The 16,205-nt window shown below is 32.0% G+C and overlaps 1 protein-coding gene across 1 annotated transcript in view; it reads left to right on the forward strand.

The window, feature by feature from the left end:
- Nucleotides 1-7,130: 7,130 nt before the first annotated feature.
- Nucleotides 7,131-16,205, forward strand: part of LOC117170994 (chitotriosidase-1-like) — a 108,571-nt gene continuing 99,496 nt past the window's right edge. The window contains exon 1 of the mRNA XM_033358039.1: nt 7,131-7,202. Coding sequence (XP_033213930.1) covers nt 7,131-7,202 — 72 coding nt within the window. The remainder of the gene's footprint in view (nt 7,203-16,205) is intronic.

A 16,205-nucleotide genomic window follows, 5' to 3' on the forward strand; every position in this document is an offset into this window, starting at 1 on the left:
TGGAAATTTTAATTTTTTTCTATATATTTTGGAACACACTTACATTACGTATTTTTCTACGCTAAACATAAAGTTCCCCTTCTCTTTCCCTAAGCATTACTCTCTTAAAAACGCTATCCCTCCAAATCCCTGCCTCATAAAAAATCATGATAAAAAATGACAATATAAAAACCGTAGAAAAGGGACCGATGTGCCTTTAAATTTGGAGTTATAATAAAATAAAAATTTAGAGCAGGCTGAAACAGCCACGAAATCATAATGCTTTCTCCCTGATACCAGAGAAACAAGTCAGAGAGCATCGTGGTTTCGTTGCTGTTTCCGCCTACCTAAATGTTTCTTGCCTTCATAGGTGTGCTATATGAATAGAATTTTTTGTTTTCCTCCCAGGCGGAAAAATTAGATATAGTTTATATATAGTGTCAAGTTTTATATATAATATTCATTTGTTTTGTACAACAAATTTGTAAAATAAATGAATATTATATATAATACTTCATACTATATATAAGCTTTATTCAATATTTCCGCCTGGGTTTTTAGTAAAATGATAATCTTTGTCGAATTGCAATAGGAACATTTTATGTTGGTTTTACACATTTGGTCGTTAGATTCTTGGTTTTACTTTTAGGAGTTCTGTAAATTAAATTCGAAGGTTATCGATTTTTTATGCAGTTTTACGGAAATCTTTCTATAAAGAAAAAATTAATTTGCAGAGCTATAGAGATTTGGAGTTTAACTTAGGAAAATCGGAATTGTTCTGCCATCCTGAAATTTCATGTTTTTTAAGGCATTCTTTGTTTTATAAATATTATGAAGATCATGGGTAGCCAAAGACTTACAGTAAAGACTGTAACAATGGTCACTTGTCCAGATATGAATAATGTGCACAAAAATTAATTTTGGATCCACGAAAGTGGAACATTTTGATCGGCAGTTAATAATCAGAATGATATATCGCGGTTCGATATCCTGGGTTTTTTGTGTAAAAGTTCTTGCAATGTTCAACATACGATCCTGCGAATTTCTCTTTAAAGAATACAATAATACGGCATTATGAGGATCTTTCTTAATCGGATGCAAAGTGTAGTGAAAATCGGTAGCCCTCCGATTTATGAAGTTCACATACTTCATGGATATTCCTTTAATATCATATGATATCTTAATAGCCTTATATTTGTTACCAACTATCCAAGATAAAATTAGATCTTCTTCATTAAATTTTTTTCTGAGTGCCTTCATTGTCAAAAGAAAATTCTGCCCGTCAGAATTCACTTTATCTCGACCTCCGTGACCTTGAGCTTCATATTCCTGAAAGAAGTGGATTCCGTTAAAATTGTATTTTTATAAAAAATTCCCAATCTTATTAACAAGTTTTTCTCGCAGATTCGGATCAGTCCATACTCTATGAAGTAAAATAAAAACAGTTGATCTAATCATTTTTATAACTTTATAGCTTTTTATGAATTTTAATTATCCAGTATGCTGCTCTTAATCTCGGATGCACATGAAAGTAAGTATCATACTTTCTTTTGGTTTATACTACTTTGAGATTCGTCGTACGATACCTCCAAGAGGACTAAGGATTTCAAGTTTGGGTTTCCTTTTCTAAGATGTCTGAACCTGTTAAGTCCAGTATGTTTAAATTGTTTATTCTTAGAAGTATTAGTTGCAAGTGAAAAATTTGCATTAAGGCGAGCGAATTGGTAATATACACGAGTGCAAAGAGATATGTCAATTTTGTCTACGTTTAGTATTGATTTTTGCTATTCATGTTGTCCAAAATAGAAACAATCAACGATTTCTATAATTAATCATATAATTTTCTTTTGTTGAGCTACTCGTTATTCTTATCACATGATATATCACTTGCTTTCACACTTTTCTGAAAGTTTGCGGCCTAAAGCAAAAGTTGAGCATATACCAAGAAAAAGTATTAACCTAAACATCTGCAAAACATGAATCGCAACATTAGAAAATCGCTGAATATTATTACTTAATTTGGAATTAATATTTCATTTATTTGAATATTTTTACTTATGTTAATTAGTGGGCTTGCATACCATGCTCAATGTGTTTAACTTCTAAAAACCAAAAGTAATTTTTTAAGTTTTACAAACATACAATTTTCTCCGTTATTCAGTCCATAAAATGTTTCTAGGATCGACACATTTTTCTCGTCCGGGTTTATAAGTTTATATTCTGAAAACAGAAAGTTGAAAGAAAGTTAAAAATTAATTAGCTTGGTTAAAGGTCATCCTTTTTTTACAAAATTCAACTGTTTTATTGAAACTTCGTCTCTGTGGCTGAAAAATTCAACCATATGTTTAATATTTTTTTCGTGATTGACTAAAAAGTTTTGCTGGTAGAAAATTCAACTATATTGATCAAATAAACGTTTTTGATTTTGAATTCACATTTTTTGTAAAATGGCATCTATTTTCATCAAAATTAAAATGGTTCCGTCTAAAACTTTTTTTTTTTTGAAATTTTACTTTTTTGTAGAAAATTCAACTGTTTTGTAGAAATTTCATATTTTCGGTTTACATATTCATCTCTTTTGAATAATTCAGTTCTTTGTTTGAAGTTTGAACTAATTTGATTAAATTTCCTTTTTAGATTAAAAATATAATTTGTTAACTCAAAATAATATATTTAAAAAAATGTAAAATTAAAAATTAACTTGTAAAATTAACTTTTTTGGAGAACATCCCAATTTTCAAGTTGAATATTCAACTGTTCCCTAGATAACTCCCTTTTTACAATTGAAATGTATTTGAGTTAAAGTTTATGTAGTTTGTTGCAAGTTATTCTTTCTTGCTAGAAAATTATTCATTTTGTTCGAAAATTTTGCTAACTGGTTGAAAATGAATCTATTTTGGTTAATAATTCATCCATTTTGTCGAAATTTCATTCGTTTGTTGAACTTATCTGTTTTTTAATCGAAATAAAAAATTTTCCTGGTTGAAATATGAACTTTTACATTTTTGTTAAGAATTAATATTTAATGGTTCGAAACTCAGAGACTTACGGTACTAGGCTAATTAATGTACCTTAGAAATAAAATATTTACATCTAATCATAATGATCAGATTCCTTAACTTAATAAAAATGATTCGTATATGCATGAATTATTCAAAAACTTTTTTTTAATAATTTCTACTGTTTTATTTGCGAATGTATATTTGGCGACATGTCGCTGAGAGGAAGTTTGACCTATATTCAACAACACAAAACACACAAATTTCAATCTATAAAATTCTCTTATTTAAAAAATTCAATTTTTAAAATTTTGATCTTTATTTTTTCATTCATGAAACAGCAAATATCATAAACGGTAAGTTTTTCAAAATGAACAGTAATAGAAATATGAAATAATTAAATGATGATTATTAAAATTGTTTTTTCAAACAAAAAATTCAGCACTACCAAATGATTTGTTTTACCGGATAGAAACTCGGACACGGAAGTTTCAGAGAGATCTTAGTACAGGTGCGAATAATTAGACGCACCTTTCATTTTTCGAAACATTCTGAAAGGATTTTGAAGAAATATAATACTTTCTTCTATCGTATTAATTTTGTTTTTACTATCTACTAGATATACAGAAACACTTAACTTGTGACTGTATCATGACTGACAAATTTTCCATATCTTCAGTAAATATTTTCGTGTTTCGTGCCGTCCAAATTCTCTGCAGGACTAAAAGAATATATTTTTCTTCTAAGGAAAAGAGTTTTTTATATTAGGCATTATAATCACACTTTATTAATAATCAGTGAAACCCTTTGTGAATAAATTTCTTAATTTTAGGATTGAAAAATTATAATTATTTATATTATTATAAATTATAATTTCAAGTGCATAAATTATGATCATTTTGTTTATTCACTATTTCGATTGTTAGTCACCACCAGTACCAAGCGTATAATGTCACAAAAAATGTAATTTATAGTGTAAATATAAAGCTGATTTCAATATTTTTTTGCTCACAGGGCACGCGAAAGTCCTATTTTTTTGATGAAATCATACGCTTTATTCAAGCCATCAACGGCATAATATATATAAAGGACGAACTTCGAATCTTGGTGAAAGGACGATATACGAATATTGTTCAAAGGTCAAAGTTTAACGGTCAAAGTTTTCAGGATAACGATCATCCATTTTCGATGAGCCATCATAGAGTTATTTCGTATTACATACCAATTGAAATTGAACATCACTTTGAATGATTTTGTGTAACATTCTCCCTCGATTTTATAAGAATTTTGTGCTTGAATTTCTAAATATTTCTAACTTAGTTAATACCTCATCTAGGGGCTGTAACAACTTGCAGTTGATGAGAAGGCTTAAGCGTATGGGACAAGGGTATCGAACGGATCTGGGCCTGAATGTGTATGGATGTATGTGAAAGGATTTCTATAAAAATGCTCTGCCGGGTAAAATGGAAGGAACCCTATAAACGGACTCTCTTAGCACGTGTAATGTAGTATAGTAGAAAATCAAAAGAGCCTAGCTAACACAGGTATTGCTGGATCCCTAAGCAGATGTCCCTCTCGAACCAACATATAATTCGGAATCGGCAAGGGAATGGCTTACGATAAAGAGCAAGAAGCAGACCTCCGATTCTGTGTTAGTCTGAAAACGAATATTCATTAAGTTCCTCACTCACCATGGTCATCTCCCTAGGTTATGAATTTAGAGTCACCGTGCTCGTAACACTGCTCGTGTCACTTCTCGTGGGACTAAAAGAAACGCACTTCCGGTCTCTCAATCTTTCTTTCCGGCTAGCCCAATTGAGGCTGCGGCTGTACCTTCAGATCTTTCGGGGCTAAAGAGTTGATGGTGACTCCTAAGAAGCTTATGGAGACGGAAGTGGTCATTCAATCCCCATAAAAAGGAAGGGCATTGCTAGTTATCGGAAAAGGAAACTGAAGAGGCGCCAGTGGCATGCTAGAAGGAAGGCTGCGATGTGGTGGCTGGACCATTTTCAGCAACAACATGGAAAAAAATTGGGACCCAGAAGAGAAGGAAGGGTTCAGAGGACACCATACCGGGTGGGGCAGTAAGTCTAAAAAGCGACACAAGCCAGCCCAGCAGACGGTAAACCGCGAGTCTTTCGGCGCCGGGCTGATAGCCGCCTAGAGGACTAGCCCACTGATGGTAAGCGTGGCGAATATGAGATACTGAGGGCTTTTTCATCGATCCCAGATGAGCTGGAAGGTCGGTCTGTAGTGTATCAAAACTTCAAGAGTTTTGGCCGCCTACTAAAAACATCGTCCGGGCAGTAAATCTTTTTTCCCGATATTTAATGGTCTCAATCTTGAAAAGGATGCGAAATCTGCACGATCAGAAGAAACTGAAAAAGGTTTTGAAATCGCGAGTGAAGACAACGACCTGGAAGCTCGATTGATGAGCGAATTATCTTTGCAATAAAACAGTTACAAGATACTGCGATCATCTGCCTCATAAAGAAAGTAGCAGAAGCTGTTCAAATAAATAATGAATGCAGGTTTCAATTAAATCTCGAGTCCGCTGTTTACGTTAAATGACGTCCTTCATTAATTCAATTTTCATTAATTCAAATTTAAATTTGCAGTATACGCTTGTCTTAACAATATAAATTGAATTAGAACTATATGTGGGAACAGTTTATATGTTAATGATTACGAATGTATCCAGGTTTGATATTATACACAATGAATCCAATGTGTTTATAATTACTTAACCCGTAGTTTTCAAATAAATTTAAACTCATCTATAACGCCGATTTTAGGGCTGACGGTAGGTGGGAACTAACTCATTATAGCCAGCTCCAGATGTAAACATTCAGGAGCGTATAAACCATTTACGGTAGATTTTAATGCACGGACATTTTTTTAAATACGGAGACAAGGGTCAACTGAATATTTAACGGAAATGAGGAAGAAACATAATTGATACGCGTTAAATAAATGTTTTAGCTGCTTACGTACTTTAAAGTTTTGCAGGCCGCTGAGTGTCTGATTTAAAAGGAGAGCTTTGTTTTGAATAGTCGGCCCATTAGTAGTTCGGTCACTTAATTAAAACATTCGAATAAAGAAATATCCACGAAAAAAGACTCTTTTCAACAAAACGCTGCACGTCAACTCTTCAAGTGTCTGAACTTGAACGGACCTCTCTTTCTACTCTCTCCCCCCCTCTCTCTTTCTGTCTATCTAATACTTCTTATTTTTCTTTGTAGATCCGTAGAGCCTACTGTTAGCTACGTCCACGTTACCAATTTGGAACTATTTAGAAAAAATTCCTAATTTCAATTAAATATTAACAGGAAATCTTATAGTAAATAATTCATTTTAAACCGTAGTTTATTCTATATTTAATCTTGGATTAAAATAATTTGATATACACTGCTGTTTTTATGAACATTGCTCCAATAAATATGCGATATATATTTGTGGGTGAGATGGCGCTGTTGTCAATGACAAGCTGATTTCATCATGGTACGAAATAATCCGATCAATCCCATCGGCTTCAGTAGGCATCGGAGCCCCACTGATGCTCCGCTTCAGTTCTTCTCGTACTAATTCGCGAGTGTCTCCCGGTTTGAGTTATTTAACGGCACGTCGTGACGTATTTACAAAGGTAGCCCATTAGGATAGAGTTCCTTACCGCAACGATCCTGGAGGGCTATTGAAGGGTTTTACTGTATTTATATCTTAAGGACAAATATAGACTAAATATTTTATATTATAGTTATTCAACTGAAACCATTTTTAGTACCTTAAAATTATTAAGTTGCAGTCACTGAAAATTACTTAATTGTAAGGGAATTTTTTCACCTTTAGAGCCATGTCTGCTAAGACAGCCGAGAGATCAAATATGGCAAACAAAGGAATGATCTCAAAGGGATTGAGGACCCCAACTGATATCGCAAGCAGGGCAACTCCGAGTATGCTTAAGAAAAAGGCGCATATTCGCTATCTCTTCGTCAATATGTATCATGTTATTCTATTTACGAGAGAGGAGCAGGTTAACGGCGAGGTACATGTGCCAATTAATCTGAAAACTAGTTCACAGATAGCTCCAGAAACAAGGATAAGGCAGGTGCTGATTTTTAAAGAAGAAAGAGTGGAATGAGCTTTACAATCCCGATGGGACTCAAGACGGCAGTTCTACAATCAGAGATTAATGGCGGTGTTCCAGTGCGTCAACAAGACATAGAAGTATGGCAAACAAAAGGAACATCCGCATCTCCTTAGACATCAGGCTGCTATAATGGATCTGAATTAAGCAACGAGTACGTCGCTACTAGTATGAGTGTTCTTTGCTAAACAGAACAATTTACAGAACGCAAAGCCGAGTGAATACTTTCGTCCCTATACCTAGCGGCATCAAAAGCCAGTAGGCTGCAGTAAGTTATTTACTCAAGAAATTAACAGTTGACTGATCGAAGAACAACAGAAGGTGTAGAACATAGCCACTGACTACAGGCAGGCCAAAACAATCGTGGGTTTCATGGTAAGCCATAATAAAGCTGAGGAAATATGCAGGCTCAGTAGGAACGAAGTCAAGGTACTATGAGAAATTTGTATAGAACATGTATACCTCGGATATCATAAACATAAGATAGGGCTTGCAAATAACCTCATTTGTCGCCTCTGCCGAAATGATGAGGAGAGAGCTATTCAGAATAGGCCAACTTCGCGAACCAAGAGGCAAGTGAGGTGTACAGAAATAGTCTGCCACAGATGACGTTAGTTTAGTTCTGAAATCGGGATGTGGGGTGCAAAAGAAGCAATTGCGACATACTTTGCCGCCATACTGCTCAGTATAATTTCAATGGATAGAAAGAGTTGGAAACAAAGCTTTACAAATAGAGTTAATGCTTTGACTATAATGCATTGTAATAAAAACGACATATTTCTGTTTTGAATCGTAAGAAAAACTACGAATCTTGCTGACGTTTCGTGAACATTGCAAGTCACTTCTTTAGGGCTTAGCTGCACTTACTTCTCTGGCTCACTTCTACAGGTTAGCTCTAAAGAAGTCAACTACAACCTAGCCTGGATCTATTAATATGCTTTGTCACTGCCCCGCGATTGTGGGAAACCGTCTGGTACTTACGGATAGTAAGTGCATCAGTCCTTCAGCCATATCGGCCAATAGCGTGGCTGTGGTTCTCGCTGTATGGAGAGGACATTGCGGTCACGTACAGGTCTCCAAGTGATTACTGAAGCTCTTTCGGGCGCTAAGATTTGACTTTCTTCATAAATTCAACAATGTACATTTTATATATCTCGCATAAATGTATTTAAAATGTTAGTGGAATGCTTATGTGAATGAATTATAGCTTTTAGACACAAAAATAATTGAATCAACTGAAATATCAAATGAAATAAACAAATATTACTAAAATGTAGCGGTAAACTTACAAGTAAAAGATAGAGACAGTAATATGACTCTGTGAAAATGTGACAAAAATATTACAGACTTCACGTCTATAAGTAGCGTAAAACTAGATAAAAATGTTAGTAATTGACATAAGAATACCGCGGCAGGAGATGAATAAATACTTACAAATAATTCTATTTCTTTGTATTATGTAATGAAAAACCCGTTGCTCAAAATTATAAACAGAGATTTTGAGATAGGGCAATTTTTTAGCATAATAAAGATTAGTAAAATTATTCCTATACACAAAAGCGGATCTACAAACGAAACTAACCATTATAGGCCAATCTCACTGCTGTTTTCTCACAAGTGTATGATAAAGCAACGGGTGGTGTACCCTCTTAATTTCTCGAATATTTTTCAAGAAAATTACGTTATTTATCTTTTATCAGGAGGAAACTTTTCCAGCAGGTTTGATTGAAATCAATTTGGCTTTTATACACAAAACTACACAATCGATACTTGAGATCCCTATTCTTGAGGGGTTGCTTAACGCCCTTAAACTTCCGCAGATAAAAAAATGCGTTTTGATTTGTTTTTTGAGTACTACAACATATACCAGGGAGAATCAAATCCGCGAGAGACACTTGGAGTAACTTCCTCGTACATTAGACCACCTTCCTTTTGGTTGAAAACTTAATTGTTGTTTTTTGAATGAACTTTTTTGAGTAATCTTAAAATTTGCGGGTTGAAAATTCAGCTATTTGTAATAAAAGTTAAAATATTTTTTAGTTATTTATTTTTGGTTGAGCATTTAATTTTTTTATTTTATATTTTTTGGCTAATTCAAACTGTTTTTAATTCAACATATAAATTTCTTTGGGTTTAATATTAACCATTACATTTTTCGTTAAGACATTTTTGAATAGATTTGAATATTACATTATCTTGTGTTTATCTTGTCTTATGTGATATATTGCAGAAACATGTATAGTTAAAAACCCAAATGGAATTTTGCATTTTTTATTATACCAAAGGCGATTCCAATCGATTAATTATTTTAACATTTATCGTGCTTACAGTGTAAAAATATACAGGCACAGCTACATTCAGAAAATCAAACTACATTCATATTTGCGTACTATATATATTTACTAAATTTCGTAATCACTGATTCCGAGTAAAGCTTTATTTTTAGACCTTTAGAAGATTCTAGATAAAAAATCTCGTGTAAGTGAATCTTATATTTAAAAACAGAATTATGTTAAAAAATATTCACTGCTCATTTAGAATGATTTTTTGATCACTCGTTTTTTCATAAGAAGAAGAAGGCAACGCAACTATGATTTTGATAAAACTGAGTGTTCACATTATTAAAGATAATTTTTTTTATTTTAAACTGATAGCCCATTATTTTAATTGAGCATTTGAGCAATCAATAATTGCTAAAAATGCTAAAATGCAAGTTTCACGGATATGCACCTTGCTTCTATAAAACAATGATATAATTTCCCGCGAGTTTTCACCCCCCCCCCTGCCCTACACACAGGAACACGTTTATCCAACTTCTTATGTAGCTTATCGTTATTGCGTAACATCAAGATATAACCTCGGCCCACTCCCAAAAAATAAATATAGTTTGTTTTCAGAATATTAAATTAAGCAAAAGAACGTGCAAAATTATTATTCAAGTGTGGACTTACTACCACAATATTTATCAAAGATAAGAAAATTTCGACTGTCATGATTTCATCATAAATTAAGTGCTTTTTTAGATCAAAACTGTAGTATAAAAATGAAGGTTAAACCTGCGTATTGTATTTTTTCGAGATACATTAAGAAGCTTTCAAAAAATTAAAGGCACGTCTAATAAGTGACAGGTAGTTGTAGTAAGACTAGTTTCTTAAAACTATTTAAAAAAAATGTAATGCGATGAACAAGCAAGATAGTTTTAAACTTAATTGATTTATTAGATTGAAAATACTCCAATGTATCCTTCTAAAAAGGAAATTGCGAAAGAACGCAAGATTCAGTAATTCAGTGGCGGCAAAAATGTTAAAATTAGACAAGTAGGAAGTAAATAAGAAGACAAATAACATAGAATTTGAATAAGACATTTTTAAGTCAATTCGAAAATTCATTCTTAAGAATTCGAGTGGTGAAAAATTCAACTCATTATTCCCTGGTGGGATGATTTCTAAATGAAGTCTGTTCTCAGATTTATGTTGTGAAATACTGAATTTCACAAGGTGCTCTAACAAAAAAGTGTATGCTAGAAATTTATTTTTATAGAAATATATATACTTTGGCTAATCCAAAGAAAATTGATGGAAATGCACAAGTTTCTGATAAGGGAATAATTCTTTTACCCAAAACATTTTATCACGGCATTTTTCTATTACTAAAAATCCGGAATGGAAAAATTTATACGACGAAGAACAGCAAGTTCTACATATCTACAAAATCGGTCAAATTGTTGCCTATGATGTTATTGAATGAGTCTTGAAGTAAAATTCTCTCAAAGCTTGTATTTCAGTAAATGTGCGAGTACTTAATTTCATATTGTTTTTAGGTTCATCAAGAAGAAGGCTGACTATGTTCAGAAAATTAATCTTGATGGTATCGTGTTAGATATTATAGATGCTGAGGGTTATAATGGATACTGTGAAGGAGAAGAGTTCCCACCTCTGAAGATATAAAAGTGATCTATCAGAGACAAATTTAAAATTCTTCTATACATTTTATTTGAAACAATAAAAAATGTATTCCGTCTCTCATAATAGACATTTGCTAAATGATTATTTTTAAGACTTTTCCGCCTTTGAGCAAATCGTTCAAAACGTTTTAAGCCATTTTCTTTATGCTAAAAAAATGCAATATTAGTCATTTAGGATCCAAAAATCCTTGTATTTTTATCAAAAGAACCAATGGATATCATTGAGAAATGACAAATCCACGTCTTTAATCCACCCTACTTTGCCCGGGGAACAGTTTTACTATATTGTTGTCAAGCACCCACTACCTCGTTATTAATCGGCTGAAGAATCTTTAGATTTGACTTTGAAGATTTAATTTTCCGGTATTTTCATGGCCATATTCATAACCAGCGCCTCAAAATATATCAGTGTGCATGCCTTGAAAAAAGTTGAATGAATGCCCTTATTGTAAGTATTTTTTTAGATGTTAAATTTTTCAATCCTTATGTAGATTGTTTTCTTTATTATCCTTCTTTCACTACTTTAAGAACTATTGTGTTTCGGAACAACTTTAATAGGCTAATTTTACTTAAATTTTTAAGATATATGTAAAGTTTTCTGTATATATTTCACCCATCCAGTTGCTGATTTATTTAATGACTCTTAGTTTTTAAATAAACTGACGACCGGTGACATTTCTGGAAACTTGTCGTCCGACCATCATATTTTTCTTTCCTTTTCAAGATTGTTTGTTTGCCATTTAAAAACAGGGCACATAATTTGAATAATCTTGACTCTCTGTAATTCATTTCAAAATAAATTATGCCTCGTTCTGGCAGTCCGCTTTCGACAGTCGCGTCGTTACTGGCAAATAAGTTGGTCTCACAATAGCCGTGCATCATCACTGAGAGCGTAACGAACCAGGGGTGCCAAACATGCTTGGCCAGACATCATTATGCGGCTGACCAAAGACGATGGCAACTACTGAGCATACAAGGCACTATCTGGTAGAGGCACCCTATGAAAAATTTTAAATAAATTGACACCTGAAATTTGAGTTTGGACTTTTGTACTGTTTACATGTAAAACAAAAGTTTATATGTTTTTAGTCGGAATACTAGGACCGATGATCTGCGTATATTATAGTTAAAGATAGCAAAAACGGGTTTTTGGTAATTGCGACGAACCTATTTGTTTGACAAAAAAACAGTTAGTTTAAAAATATAAGTTTCACAAATATCTATAAAGTTTCGCGTACGTTAAAATTCTTTCATTCGTATACTTGGAAAAAAAGAACAAAAAACTACTCGAAAATGATTTTTTTAAACATGTTATTATTTTTTCCACAATCAAGCAACAAATATGAAACTTTCAGAAAATATGACTTTTGCCACTTCTAAAAAGTGCATAATACTTGAGCCCAGTATAGTTATTAATTTCCACAAAAAACTAATTTGTTATTAAAAATGGAAATAAAAAGACGTTATCAAAATTTCCGAAAAATGTTTCTTAGAAGTAAAGGTCAGAACGGCTAAAAAAAGATACTAGGATGTACCAAAGACTTCTTAAAAATATTTGTAAGTCATGATGACGTTTTTGGATATTTTTGTTCGCCAAGAAAATTTTCAATTAATTATATTATTATTCTCATAATTCACTCAATTACTAATACAATTTGTATTATTAAACTTTAAGGAATCGATTTTTCATTGTTTGCTTAAAAAATGGATGCATTAGTAAATAAAGCGAAGAAAACAGGTACTATATTTTTTATGTTCATTAAAACTATAGGGGACAAATCATAAAGTAACAGATACTACATTCTTACCAATCTTAACTCATGTTTGTAAAAAGCAATTATTGTTAAAAAAATACTAAAAGAATCTCCCAAATATTTATGTTTTCAAGCAACGAATGTTTTTTCATCATACAGTACTATTAATTACTGATAGATACTGCATTATAATGAATTTTGTTCATTATTATTTACAAAAGAAATAAAGAAATTGTCGAAAGTTCCATTTTTGCAATGAGACAGTTGTATCAAGAACTATGGAATCTGCATATCATTGCTATCAAATTTTGCTTTCACCTATTAACTGCAATTTTTGCAAACAAAATATTTAATAATAGCCCTATATTTATTGATTTTTTAAATAAACGTATATATTTTTTAGCCCACGCCTTCTGTTAATTACTAAATGACATTTATGGAATTTTTATTTTAGGATTATACAGTGTGGACACACTGAGGATTACCAAAAAGTATGCAGCCCGCCTTACACGACAATTCTATTCTTATGGACGTGTATGTCTGATCGCATACTTATTGGCACTTGCCAGCGTGCCCACCCTGTATAATAATACTTTAAATAATTAAATAATTTTATGCGGTTGTCATTCTTAATGATGCAGCTGTACTTTCAATAAATACATCATTCACATCTATCAGATAATCCTCGAAAGGTTTAAATTTTTAATTTTCTAATATAAAACTAACATGATATTTCTTAATTTTGGAATTAGAAAATATTTACTTTCAATTACTGCCCTAATTCTTAAATCAATTTTGTCTTTAGGATTGTATTGTGAATTATAGTATTATGAAAGGAGTTCCACTAAGGATGATGATACTAGATACTGCTTTTTGCTTAAATTAGTATAATTTGACTAATCAATAAACAGTTAGTAGACGTACTCCGTGGCTTGGATGCACGAAATCTTGTTCAACCAGCATAAAACAATGTTTTTCCACTTGGTGAAAAGAAATCAAGCGTTTTAATGACCAAGAAAAGCACTTACCATATTCATACCATGGAAGCCATTTCATTGCTTGAGATTATGTTGAGTAAGTCTATAATCACACGGTTTTAGTTTTGAATTTAAATAATGATAAGTATATTTAATTTTTATTTTCGTTTCTAGATTCATTAGAAAAAAGGCTGAATATGAGAAGAAAATAAATCTTTGTGGTGACGCCATACTGTAAATAAACGACGATGCTTTCAGATAGAAATGTCCAGGAGATAAATTCTCGTTTCTAATGGCTTTGAGCCGAGTCCTAATAGTCTAATACTAAGCTCTTGTACCAAAAAGTTTACAAAATGATGAATTGATTGCATCTCTAATATCATACATTTTTTTACATTCCTAATTATATATAAATTTCAATTTAGTTTTTGCAATTAGTATGCAGTTACTTTTATCCGAATAAAACAACAGCTTCTAAAATTACCTAGAAAAATGTGTGTTGAATAATAAGCAGATGCTACAAAATATCCAATGAAGAATTGTGATTTAGATATTATTTGTTGTATAAATGACCAACCAGAAGCCTTTTTAACTGTAGGAAAGACAAAACCTGAATAGTTTCAAAATTTGAAAGAATCGTAATTTTCAATTTGTTAAAAGAAACATACTTAAAATTTTATTTTGCCTTGATTAATATAAATCATGAATTATTATCTCTTTAATAAAAAAGCAAGTAAGGATAAATGCTAAAAAAATTATTAAAAATCAAATACTTTTAATTGAAAACGGAAACTCCACCTTTTCGTTTTTAGGCGCCACTTTATTATAAAATAATAAGGATATTGTAACAAATATTTAACGATATTTTACCGAGAAATATTACTACTGCTGAATAAATATTTCCTAATTAGTTAATTAGAATTTAAGATATAAAAGACGAGCTCTAATCATTTTTATCATAGGAAATGAGAGAATGAAATATACCATACGTCAAATTCTTAAGCCTCTAATTCATGCTATGATGTGTGATACTGACAAATATAAATAATTGTTGAACATGATTTTTAGATGTAGGGACTTAACGAGATGTGAAACGAAAAAACTCGTCGAATTGAAATATCAGTTTAAAAAATCAATGTCATTCTTTATTATTTAATAAAAAATCATTAATGCAAAATTGAGCAACCATCAATAATTACTTATTCAAATGTATACATCATTTTTGTAAAAGCACAACTTCTTTTAAATAGAAGAGATTGGTTCTTAAAGGAGTGGGTAATTTTCAAATTCGTTATTAAGCCTATTAAAATTGTTTAGTGATTCGTTAATTGAATTTCCTCAAGATCGAAGAACAACGTTTCTATGCCATTCATAAGCATTATTTTTCTAAAGACTAAGAACAATTAAAATTTTTAAAAAACTTAATTAGGGAACTGTTAATATCTAAGCTACAAATATCAAAGTAAAATTATATTAACGAACTGCGAATATTTAGCTTATTACGCAATTGCTAAACCTAGGTTAAACTTAATTTTTATTTTTAATCCTTGAAAAGATTGGAGATGAAAAACCTCGTCTTAGTGGAGGTGATCACCTCGACTGAGATGTTTAATAAAGAGAATTATGTTGCATAATTGTGACCAAACCCGTGTAGGAATCCAATCAGGGATCCGGCCGGATAGTTCTGGTTTAAACCGGGCGCTAGTCGAGGAATCCGGCTAAAAACATCATGGTAATCTTGTCGCGTCTCGACTTCAATACCAGCCGGGATCAAGTCGGGTTTTCTGGCCACAAAGCGATTAAAAAATGGTGCTTCAGGCGAGAAATTGGTAACTTGTTGAGACTTTTAAGGCTCATCGTAAAGATTACAGTCAACTTTAAAAGTCAAATCAAGTGAACCAGTTTTGGCAAGAAAATTTGAGTAGAATTTCAATCCCTGATAATAGAATCTCGTAGGAATTTGGAAACCACGTCGTGATTTAAGGCTAGGAAGAAGTAAAGGCAGAAATGTATAGACAACAGTATATTTAAATTGAAAGTAATAATTATTCGCGCACTGAGTGGGGCTTTCAAACTTATTACTGAAATAAGGTTGATTTTAATTGCGAGTCTCGATTTCATTTGAAAACTTCGAAAAGACGACGCGACGTGAGTGCAAGAAGCATCCTTGTTCCAGGTGCGAAACTGAAAACTCCTGAGACTAAAGAAAGATTTCCATATGATTTGAAACCAACAAAACATCTTTTACTTATTTCATTAAGAAACTAGAAATTTGATCCATAACACTGCCCTGCAAATTTTAACTTTTTTATGCGAATAAATTAGATCATATTTTTTATTTTTTATAGAGCATCGAAATAATATACATACACACACTTTTTTTTAATT

Source organism: Belonocnema kinseyi, chromosome 4 (genome assembly GCF_010883055.1).
Source record: "Belonocnema kinseyi isolate 2016_QV_RU_SX_M_011 chromosome 4, B_treatae_v1, whole genome shotgun sequence".
Lineage (NCBI taxonomy): Eukaryota > Metazoa > Arthropoda > Insecta > Hymenoptera > Cynipidae > Belonocnema > Belonocnema kinseyi.